This window comes from Equus asinus, chromosome 5 (assembly GCF_041296235.1).
Source record: "Equus asinus isolate D_3611 breed Donkey chromosome 5, EquAss-T2T_v2, whole genome shotgun sequence".
NCBI classification, from domain to species: Eukaryota; Metazoa; Chordata; class Mammalia; order Perissodactyla; family Equidae; genus Equus; species Equus asinus.
The window spans coordinates 101748084-101760158 of record NC_091794.1 but is presented as its reverse complement, the minus strand read 5'-3'; the positions used below and the strand labels follow the sequence as shown (position 1 = coordinate 101760158).

Here is a 12075-nt window from a genome sequence, read left to right as displayed (position 1 = left end):
CTTGCGGAGTTGGGGGGGGGTTCCACGTTTTACTGGACATGCTTTGCTCTGTTCGTTTTTGCAATGGGAGTCACTACTTTTGTGATAAGCGTCAGAGCCAAGGCTGCAGTGGTGGGAACGCATGCTTGCCATGAGAGGTCTCTTGAGGTCATTTGGGGAACGAACTAGAGTTCACAGCTGACCTGGGTCACTGTTCTGTACTGAAGGAATCTCAAACCTTGCCTAAATGAGATAGAAAAAGACTTACCAAGATTTGGTTTTAAATAATTCTAAACTGAAAGCTGGGGAAACTGGGGTGCTATATGATACTAGGGGCTGGTGTTTAGTGGGCATTCTCACACCACATGGGTGAGGTAGGCACAATCACGACTCCCCCTCTACAGATGGGCAGATGGAGCAGAAAGAGGAAAAGAGCTTGCCCGAGGTCCAAAAGGTGGTGGATGGCAAAGCTGGGAACAAGCCCCAGCCAGGTCCCACATGACACCAATTGCATGCCTGTACCCACTGTACCTGCCCCCCCCACCCCCCCCCCCCCCCGGGCTCAGTTCTGGAGCCCTGGCCCCCTTCAAGGACAAGGACTCCTCCTTTCGGCACCTTCACATTCCTCTGCAGCAAATAAAAGGCACCGGCTTGCTTTTTTGATAAAGTAGAATAACATTTATTTACTTCTTAAAATTTTTATTATACATGCTGTGTTCATGGAAAATCAAGACCTTTGAAGGAACTCAAATTAGATACAAATTATGTTCAGCTGAGCGGGTTGCAATCGTGTTTAGCATGGAAGCAGTTAAGCTGAAGCTTTCTTCTCCTTATAGGTTGCCATCATTTTCTTGATTTCAGCAATAGCTTTCCCCGGATTCAGCCCCTTGAAAAAAGAGAAGAGAAGCAATTCCAAATGGTAAGTGAAACTGAAGAGAAGAACCCATGACCTCGGGTGACACTCCTCCCCCAGCTTGTACAGTGTCAAAGCAAGGTGAACGCGGATCAAATCCCTTAAATCCCAGGGGCTGGGGCTAAGAGCTCTCTTCTGTCTCCACTTTAGGCGTTTTAAAACCGGCCAGCTCTCTCTGGCAAGAGCCCTGCAGCACTGACTTCCTGCCGGTGCGGCTCCCTGGAGCAGGCTAACGAGCCCAGGGCAGAGGCGCGAGTGCCTGCTGTCTACACGCCCACAGGCAGCAGGGAAGAGCAGCTCTTCTCTGACCTCAGCCAGCGTCAAAACAGCCAGACATCCCTCGTCCTTTACACACGACCGTCAACGCACACAAGCCCTCGAGGTAAGCGGAAGAAATGACCTCTCTGCTCACCTGCATAAGCACCATGAGCCCGAGCGGCCAGTGACATGGGGGGCGGCTGCAGGTGGGCCCTACAGCTGTAACATCTGTTCTGCAGGAGGCACAATAACTACTCAGTGAACACCAGCCTCACAGAAGTAGGGACACAGGCAAGTATTTGGGAAAATTAGACAAGGACTCATCTGAGGTTAGTGAAGGGTCCCCCCATTTTAGCAGGACAACTCTAACCCTGAAATTAAAGTGTGTGGAAAGAAAAGGAGATCTTCAGAGAGAGAGAAAGAGAGAGAGAAGACACTCTTTAAAGACTGACATGGAACGATCTCCACAATGTATTACGTGCAAAAAGACAGACGACGTGGCATGAAAAAGGTAGAAGATGGGGCCAGCCCAGTGGTGCAGTGGTTAAGTGCGCACGTTCCGCTTCTCGGCGGCCCGGGGTTCGCCGGTTCGGATCCCGGGTGCGGACATGGCACCGCTTGCCAAAAGCCATGCTGTGGTAGGCATCCCACATATAAAGTAGAGGAAGATGGGCATGGATGTTAGCTCAGGGCCAGTCTTCCTCAGCAAAAAGAGGAGGATTGGCAGTAGTTAGCTCAGGGCTAATCTTCCTCAAAAAAAAAAAATAAGTAAAAGAAAAAGGTAGAAGAGCCCACATACGCATAAAACATCTCTGGGGGGCACACAAGAAACCGGTAACACCACTGCTTCCAGGGAGGCAGCTGGAGATGGGGGAGGAGGAAGACCCTTCTCAGTACATCCTTCTGAATATGGAACCATGGATCACCCACCCACCCTGGTTTATTAAAAGGGGTTTAGACTTACATGGTCTGTACGCAGGAGTGAACCTAATTGAGGTGCAGGAGGAGCACTAGACTGGGAGGCAGGTGGCCTGCCTCTAGCCCTGCCCCTGGCCTGAGAGTGACCTTGGCAAGTTGCCCCCCCCACCCCGGGCTCAGCTTCCCCATCCATAAAACGGGTGGCACTTGATGATTTTCAAGGCCCCTTCCAGCTCAAACGATCTTGGCCTATGTCTAGTCTCACAGCTCACGTCCCTCCCTGCTTTACCAAAGGGGAGGGCGGGACACAGAGAACCTCCGTTCTTGGTGGTCTTGCCTGTGTGCTGCCCTCTGCACACCTCAGAATGTGCTGTGGAGCTTCTGAACACACAAGCCAGGCCCCGGCCTTGGAGAGGCTCTCTCTGACAGCCTCCAATAGGCCCTGCACCATTTGCTTTTCTAATAATAGAATTTAATAATTTCTAATAGAGGGTGCCATTTACTGAGTGCCTACTGTGTGCCAGGCACTGTTCTAAGCCTGTTAGCTGCATAACTTGGCTCAGAAGTCGCAGAGGTCACTGGGGCTGAGCCTGGGGGGAAACTGAGCAGTGGGACGCAGGAGCATGTGCTCTCCCTGCCCTGGTGGGGACGCCCACCAGGCCCGACAGCAGATCCTGATGCTGATACCACATGAGAAGCACTGTGGCAGAGGGTGGGGCCCCTGGAAACAGCAGGTTTCTAGGCAAGAAATAAGGCAATTACCCAGCCTGGGCTTCACAGTTTTTAAGATCTGCTGCCTTTTCTTTTTTTTTTGATTACCAACTGGGTATCCTAGAGTTTTCATCTTGCCGCCTGCTTACTCACTGCACCTTTAAAGTGAAATTGCTCTGCCCACAGTTCTCTGCTCAAAGGGCAGCCATGTTCGGAACCACGCAGCGCCGGCTGCTCCCTGCCCGCTGACTGGGCCAGGGGTGGCGCCTGAGCAGAGGGCAGCCAAGCCGCAGCTGGCCATCCACCTCTGACGTGGGCTGCCATGGAAAGCTGAGCTGGGCCAGTGAGATTCCCTCTGAGGAAGTGGAGCAAAGAAATGCGGAGAGAAGACAGGCAGCCGGCTGAAGCCGAAGGCCAGGGTGAGCCCGGGAGGCAGGCAGTCCGAGTGGGAAGAGGGAGTGAAAGCTAGGGAGGCTGGGGCTCTGAGGCGGACAACAGACGCACAGAGAGAAAGAGGAGGCTGGGCGCTGGAGAACAGAGCAGACTGGCAGCACAATGTGACATGGAGACACTGCGACACTGCGACAGAATCTGCCAGAATTCTGACGGTTTTCTTCTTGTGGTTCCTAGGAAGTCAGCCGGAACCCAGGTTCCTGTTCCTGGATTCCTGTGGCATCCTCGACTCGCAATGCCCGTGTGTACCCTACAAGTAAACTTCCCCTGAGGGGTGTGAGTGAGTCTGTTCATTGCAATTAAGCACAAACGAGCCCTGAGGCTCACACTGAGATGGCAGGCACATTCTGGGCTCTATTTCGAATGACCAGGTTTGCTCTCCGCCAGCTGCCTCTTATGGGCACACACCACTTCTGACATGTAGGTTGAGGCAGAGCTGAGGCCGCCAGCCCCGCGTACCTTGGGACAGGTCTTCGTGCAGTTCATGATGGTGTGGCAGCGGTAGAGAGAGAAGGGGTCCTGCAGCTTGGCCAGGCGCTCCTCTGTGAAGTCGTCCCTGGAGTCGATCATCCAGCGATAGGCCTGGGAGACAGGGACTGATTAGCTGGGCTGTCGACTTAGTTGCCCGAGCAGCGCTCCGGCTCAAGTCAAGCCCCCAGGAGCGCAGAGGGGAGCGCTCTCTGCCTCGAGGCCTGTCTGCCGCGTTATTTCCTGCCATCTTTCGAGGGAGGAGTCTCACCTCGGATCCCCACAAACCTTTGAGCCACACCGCGCCTGGTACTCTGGGACTTCATTATATACCATCAGGCATCATCTTCTAAGTATTTCAAGTTGCTCATCAGCTTCCTACTCAGATTATGAATTAGTGAAGGCAGGGACTGTATCATAAGACTCTGTCTATCTGTCTTCACAGCACCTACCCACTGCCTGTGAGTAATCCGATGACTTAACACACCTGTCTAGAGAGAGCATTTGTTCCACTTACTGATTCTTGTAACAGCACACCCACCCCAGAAGCCTCAGGTCAGCCCGCTGCACACTGATGAGGCTCCCATCACTGGGCCTGCTCTGGCAGTGCTACCAGAGGACTTCTAGGTTCCCAACAGCTCAGATCATTGGCACAAGAGCCAACTAGGAACGTATCTTATTATTCAGTCATGAATGTGGCTACGAATCAATACTGCTAAATGGCCAAACAACCACGTAACTTCTCTTTTTGTGGGAAACTGAGAAATATGAAGTAGTTTTTTCAGTTGGTGAGTCTGTGAAAAGCACTGACCACAAATCTAAGAAGTGCAAGCTTCCTGGGAACGACGATGGAGACGGTCTTTGCTGTGAACCGGACAAGGGGTGAGAGGCGATGCAAAGCAATGCTGCTTTCTTGTTAAGCAGCTCCTAAAGCCAGTCCTCCAGGCTTCCGTTAGCCTGGAGACAACTTCCAGCCCTACAGCTGTGTGGCTGCCCCTCAACGAAACTTCCCTCTCCCCTGCCTGCACATTAAGAATCCTGTGGAGGGCCTCCTGACAGATGCGGCGTGGGGAGAGGGGTCGAGTGGTAAGAGCCAGCTGCACAGGGGACAGTCTGGAGCATCTGCAAGGCCTGGTCTGCCAAAAAGCATGGCCCGCTCCTGGTGCCCTCACCACACTGAAACGAAGGCATTCTGCAGATGAAGCCCCAGATTTATCGAAAGCCAAGTGAAGACAATACAACCAATTACCCTGTTAGTGATGGATGCCCACAAAGAAAAACATCGCCCTCAGAATGTCTGGTTTCTGACAACGCACTGTCTGCTCGGATTCCTGGAGGCTGGAGTTCCAGCTCCCCTTAAAGCAGCCGCAGAGCCCTTACCTGCATCAGAACCGCAGGGCCCAAATACTTGTCCCCGTTCCACCAGTAGCTAGGGCAGCTGGTGCTGCAGCAGGCACAGAGGATGCACTCGTAGAGCCCGTCCTGGGGGGAAAGGGCAGTCAGGGCGCGGGATGGAAGGGACTGTCGTGGCCTTAGCCGATCAAATGTGATGTTTGGGGTCGGTATGTGAACAAAGCACCTACTTGTATGTGAGTTTTTTGGGCAAAATCCTAGGGGTGGTTTGGAGAGATTTATCAGATTCACAAAAACTATCTTGGAATTGACATGTAAACATCTGCTGGATTAGAGCCCAGAGTTCTTGAGTTCAAGTACAACGCACTTATCCTTTAATAAACAACAGCCTCTCACGTATCCAAAACAAAAACAGTAACATGAGGAAACCTTACCACCCAGAATGCTGCCTGGGAGAGATTAAAAAGGCCCTGGGTGTCTGGGCCTCTCGGCGTGCACCCCAGCTTCTGCCCTGGCTCAGCAGAGCTCTCAGGTTTTCGACAGGAACATCGATATCATCCTAAGTAACAGCCACCCTGCACTGAGCACTGCGTGCTTTACCGGCTTTACCTCATGGGAGCACCGGAGTGATCGACAATCCTATGGGCTGAGTACTATTAGGTTCCTTTTTATAGGGAAGGAACTGAGGCTCAGAGAGTGTGGGTCGTTTGTCCAGGGTCACAGAGCTGCAAGTAGCAGAGCTGGGACGGGCCCAGCCTGACTCTGGAATCCCTGCTCTTTAACACTTGCCACACTGACTCAGTCTGCTCACCCAGTTCTAACAAACGGGACTTTCTCATTTTGGGAGCAGAAACTCATAAAAAGCAGCAAAACAGAGGGGCACACTGACATCTGAAGTGACAGCTGATAACAGATGACACAGAGTTGATGGGCATGATCGAAACCATGAGTCTTCAACAAAATCTCTATTCTGTTCAGGCGGCTGGTGGGAGGGTAAACTGGCCCCACTGGTCTAGAAAGCACAAGGCCACGGGATTAAGAGCCTCAATGGGTCATATTCTTTAGTCCACTTACAGAAAAATCTGTAACAAGAAATTAAGTAGAATTTTTTGGATACAACTTGAACAATAAAGATGTTTATCTAGCCTTATTTGTAATAGTAGAAAACCGGAAACAATCTCATTGTTCAACAATAATGGAATGGTTAAATAATACACAGTGCGAACACCTGCAGGAGGAGAAAGCAAAGCGTAAGATACTTATAAAGAATTTTTAAGAACATTGGAAAATGCTCACAATAACATAAGTGAAAAAAGCAGGATACAAAAGCATATTTACATTTTGATCCCAGCTACACAAAAACATCCTGTCACATATAAAAGAAAAACAAAGGTAGTTGTCAACAGAGGTTATTTTAGGGTGGTGGAATTACAGATTATTTAAAAAATAGTTCTCTGCCTTTTCCAATTTCCTACAATGAGCATTATGGCCTTAAAATCATGAAAAAAAGTTATAAATTAAAAGTTTTAAATTAAAATTTAAGGAGGTGAAAAATGCTAACCAAATGTTTGGCATTTAAATGAGCAAATTTTGATTATCTAGAAAACACACTCAGGGGACCCTTCACTCCCTGAGAAGCCCACATCAAGGAGACCTCTACTGGCTGCAAGCGCCCCTCCTGCCCGAGGAAGGTGAGATGACGGCTTGGGCCAGTGTGGCCATTCCAGTCTGGACCCTAGCATGCGTCAGACTCCCTGGGAGTTAGAAATGGGGGCAGAGCTATGTCCTGAGAAACTCCTGAAAGAGGAGTCAGCTGCTCACTCTGACTTACAAGTCGCTGCATTGACCCTCATGGTCTCCGTGATGACAGAGCTGGGCATTCTGACTAGACTCTCCTTTCTTAACATTTCATGGGGAAGAGGAGACAGGCTAAATATTCCCCAAGACCTAAAAGGTTGAATTCATTTAGTCATTCACATGACTACTATTTATGGATAAAGTAACAATGCCAGGGTCTAGGGACCCAGAAAGGAGGAAGCCGCAGCCCCTGCCCTTGAGGTGTGCTCGGTCTGCTAAGGGACGGGCACGTAAATGATGCTCTGAGGATAAGTGCTGTCCTGGAGGAACACAGGAGGTGGTGACCATGAGACAGCACGTCCTTGACCTCGTGCAGGCACGCTGTTGGGCCGCATATCTATTCGGTCCCCATCCCACCTCATTCTTCCTCTCTACAAGGACACTGAGTGTGCAGGGAGGGAGCATGCAAATCAGAGACTTCTCAGAAGAGGTAAAAACAGTGCAAAAGAAGGAGACTAAAACCTGGTAACTCCTTCACTTTCAAAGACTTTATAGCTGGCGCACAGGAATAGCAACTCTGACAGTGAGAAGGCCCGTGGCAACCCACAGCAATCACCAGACACACGGTGCTGGGAAACAGCAAGGTCCTAGTCCCAGCTTTGCCTTTTACTACTTCGTCCCCATCTGTAGAAGAGGCTGGTGGTAGCAGGATTGCAAATGGCCAGCATGGGTTTTATTTGCCCACAGTATTAAACAGCAAATCTGACTGAGCTGTCAACTTTTAAAGACTGGGCTATGTGCATACTGGTTTCCTTTGGAAAAGAGAAACATCTGGCAATACCACACAATCTGCCCCTCCAGGCAGGGCAGGGCACTCCAGCTCCTCCGTCCACTCTGGGCCCTTCATGAGTTCACGCGGCCCACCCGACCCTGAGAGGAGGAGTGTCCGGGCCTCAGACAGATGCTTTTGAAGTTCCTTTCCAGAGTACACTAGACGGTCTGCGTGATCTCACCCTGCTACCCACCCCCACCCCCCAAGCCACACTTCCCAGCAAACATCTTTGCAACGAAATTCCTCAAATCAAGACAACAAATGAGAACTAATGACCAGTTTCTCACGCTCCTCTATGGACTGTAGATACTGCTGCTTGCCTCCCTGGGATTCATCCTTCTTCTTCAAATAAGGCTCGATGGATTTGTATTGAGCATAGAAGTTGCTCAAATCCTGAGATTAAGAGGAAGAAGAAAAAGAAGAAAAGGGTCAGATTCCACCATCATCCCTTGACTTTCTTCTTTACTCCGTCTCTTAGACACTGCCACTCTGGGACAGACAGACATCAGACTCTCTTCCTTTGGCACAGATATGTGCAAAGCTTACGAAAGGAGAAACAGTCACAGTGTTAAGCGTGGTTAGGAAATCTCTCCTCCGCTCACTTGGTTAACTTTCCAATCCCACTCACCCTTGAAAACACTGTTGGTGAAGGTGGTCAAATACAGCGGGACAGAAATTAAAGTAAAACGCCTAACTGTTGCCTTGCCATTGGTATTTTCCACATGAATTCTTTCTAGTTATGGCCAAATTCTTCACTGCTGGGACTGTTCCAACCCTGAAGCTCTGTGCCCTGTTATTCCCAAACAATCTTCACCAAATGAGCTGCTGGAGGATCTTCCAGGCGTGTTTATCTTCTGCCATTCAAACTGCTTAATTAAACTCACACAGGAGAAAAGCCTGCCCTAAAGAACTCAGAGCGTCACACGCACACACCTTCCCCTCCCTGGGAAAAAAAATTAAGGGGAGACAGAGACGCACAAACTCACAGGAACCAGGTCCTTGATCACATACATATGCGGGAGAGGGTAGATTTTTGAGACTTTGCTGAGGTTGGTGTCAATCCGCCGGGTGCACGCTAGAGTGTTGCCTCCATTGATGTTCATTGCACAGGAGCCGCAGATGCCTGAGGGAGACACGGGCAACACTTCCTCACCCGGATGCAGGCGGTCCAGCTTCACGTTCCTCTCCTGGGCTGTCGTCACTCTCCCACCAGGGGCCTCACTGCCGTGAACACACCTGTGGCAGAGCTGCCCGTCGCCCCTTTGCCTTTTCCTCCTGCTTTCTGCCTAGAACGCAGATCTGACAGCTGTAGTTCCAAAAACCATTGTGTGACCAGGAGGCAACCTGAGGTTGGAAGCTCCATGCTAAGGATGGCAGTGGAGCCTGGGGTGCTGTTGGCCTCAGGGGTTCCCACAGCAGTCCGAGCTCCACACTTCAAGTATTTTGAGAGAAAAATCAGCCTCTGTTTTTTTTTAAAGCCACTGTTATTTGAACTCAAACTCTAACAGATACATCACCCAAAAACAAATCAGCATTGTCTCGGTCACCTTCGGGCTGAGGCCTGGCTACAGATCATGTTCTACCATCTCCAGGAAACAAGCAGCACAATGGCTGCCCTGGTGACAAGAAACCCACAGAAGCTGCCTGAGGACTGACTTTCCAAGGAGAAAAACGAACTACTGTGAAACCAAATCAAGCAAAAATAAGGTGCTGATCAAGGACCTGAAACGAGAACTTTCTTAGCCTGGAGTCACTTCCTGTGTATGGAAATTTCCTAGGTATTTCAGAGTTTAAAAATGACTATGCAATCTAGACCCCTGGTACCACTCCGATGAAGCTGGTTTTTTTTTGAAGATTATCAGGTCAGCGAAATGTGATTACTTGTGAAACTTGCACTGGGTAATCACTTTTATAAGACTATGCTCTCCTCCTTTCCTGTAGATCTTTGAGTTTAAGAAAACACAAAGATCTGTCTTCAGCAAATACTCCTAAAGTTCCCCAGGAGATTAAATATTATCAATATATTTATGTATGCCTGGCATCCAACCAGAGCAGTACTCTTTTATAAGAAATGGTATACAATTAAAAATAAAAATAAGTCTAATGAATCTTCTCTTAAAAAGGCTCCCCTGGAAATTCTCTTATCAAACAGTAAGGGAATAAAAATGAGTGTCAGTATCATTCTGCTTCATTTTTTCAGTCCAGATGGGCCACACCTTATGTTCCTAGCTCTGAAAGAGTTTTACGGGGAAAGGTTACCGAAAAGCACGCCTATTTCCTGTGAGGCCACGACCTGTGTGGGGAAGGCTGGTGTTTAATTACAGCACAACATTCCCTGAAGAGCAGGACTCAGCCACACTATCCTATCACCTGTCAGCATTTGCTGCATCAAATCCAATCCTGTAACATTAGCTGAATCAACCAGATGTCTTAGAAGGAGGACTTCAAATGCTTGAAGTGTACAGCAGAACAAAGATGAAAGGCAATGGGCCAGTATCTCGCTGAAGCAGAGCATGTGAACTTAACCACTATGTCACCGGGCCAGCCCTAAAGTAAAAAATATTGCTCTGCACACACACTGCCTGCAATCAACTCATGTGGCACCAGCACCACACTGGGAAACTGTTCCCATCCAGAACCTTCCTACTGGGCGCCTCCTCTGTGCACATGTAATACTGGGAGCTGGAGGGAGCACATCCCCCGTGTTGGACAAGTGTTAAGTGTGCACAAGCACCAGCTAGAAACTCTCTAGTGCCTCCCTAATAAACGAGCTCAGCATCCGCAGAGGTGGCCGGCGAGCACATCCGTGCGAGTCCTTGAAGGCTGCAGCACCAGACGCAGCAACCACGTAACAGAAGCAAACTCAGAAACCAGAACTCGTGCCACAGTTCGAATTTCTGACACATTTACCCAAGAAAAGGAAGTGTGTGCAAAGCAAGGTCACCTGGCAGAGGGCTGCCACTGTCCTCCAGGTATCTCTACCAGTTTTGGCCAAACCAGGCTTCTTCTGGGAAATGGAACATGAGTGTCCAGGACGCAAAAGGGAAGGAAATGCTTACCTTCTCTGCATGATCTTCGGAAGGTCAAGGTAGAATCAATTTCATTCTTAATCTTGATTAAAGCATCCAACACCATAGGACCACATCTGACCAAAAAAACCACAAAACTCAGCTGTATTTACATGACGCTCAATCTCCCTGCACTTCATCACACGATCTGAGACATCTGCACGTATCAGCCAGAGGCTCTTGCCTCCATTTGGCCTTCTCAGGCCACATTCAGAATTCTTCCCTATTTTTATTTTCACACACACTTACACATTTCAAGTACCACACAGTGCTATTTTTTTTTTTAATTTTATTTTTCCTTTTTCTCCCCAAAGACCCCCAGTACATAGTTGTGTATTTTTAGTTGTGGGTCCTTTCCCTTGCGGCATGTGGGATGCCGCCTCAGCGTGGCTTGATGAGCGGTGCCATGTCCGCGCCCAGGATCCGAACTGGCAAAACCCTGGGCCACCAAAGCGGAGCAAGTGAACTTAACCACCCGGCCATGGGGCCAGCCGCGCACAGTGCTATTTTGATGATCATAGTGCACACGGATTTCTAGGGAACTGAGAGCTAAAGAAGCAGAGAAGCACTTAGGGTAGGAAACAACTTTCACATACTGGGCGTGTCTGTTTTTTTCTTCTTAAAGCTCCCTGCAAAGTTTTCCTAAATAATTTATTTCAAATTTCAGTTTCATTTTTAGGATCTACACAACAAGTAGCTTTAAATGGATAATTAATAATAATAAAACATAACCATAACAGAAAATGTTGTACAGAGAATAAAAGAAAATAAACGACCCATAGTCCAAAGCCCCGAGAGCTCTGGGCCCATGGGGGAAGGGCAGCAGCTCTGGGCTTGGAGCCTGGACTGCAGGCCTGGCGTCCGAGAGCCTGGTCGGAAGCCTCGCTCGGACACTTACCAGCTTATAGGCAATTCATGTAACCAGCTACCCATATATAAAGCACAGAGCAACAACTACATCTCACAGGACTGCTGCAGTGAACGAACAGACTGGAAAATGAAACTCAGAGCAGCGTCTGCCAAAGACACTTTGTTTAACTTTATCATCATGCAGAGACCATGATGCTAAGGAAATGGCTTACTCTCTCTGAGTCTCAGTTTCTTTATCTGTAAAATGGAATTAATATTTATATCACAGGATTATTACAAAGATTAAATAAAGGGGCCAGCCTGGAGGCATACTGGTTAAGTTCATGCACTCTGCTTTGGCGATCTGGGGTTCATAGGGTCAGATCCCAGGTGTGGACATAGCACTGCTCGTCAAGCCATGCTGTGGTGGCATCTCACATAAAATAAAGTAAGACTGGCAACAGATGTTAGCTCAG

The 12075-nt window shown here is 49.1% G+C and overlaps 1 protein-coding gene across 1 annotated transcript in view; it reads right to left on the bottom strand.

Annotated features, from left to right (window-relative positions):
• Positions 1-634: 634 nt before the first annotated feature.
• The window catches only part of SDHB (succinate dehydrogenase complex iron sulfur subunit B), a 32994-nt gene continuing 21553 nt past the window's right edge, over positions 635-12075 (bottom strand). Inside the window, exons 3-8 of the mRNA XM_014836182.3 lie at positions 10742-10827; positions 8669-8805; positions 7959-8075; positions 5081-5182; positions 3692-3814; positions 635-865 (exon numbers count right to left, since the gene is read on the bottom strand). Coding sequence (XP_014691668.1) covers positions 788-865; positions 3692-3814; positions 5081-5182; positions 7959-8075; positions 8669-8805; positions 10742-10827 — 643 coding nt within the window. The 3' untranslated portion in view covers positions 635-787. The remainder of the gene's footprint in view (positions 866-3691; positions 3815-5080; positions 5183-7958; positions 8076-8668; positions 8806-10741; positions 10828-12075) is intronic.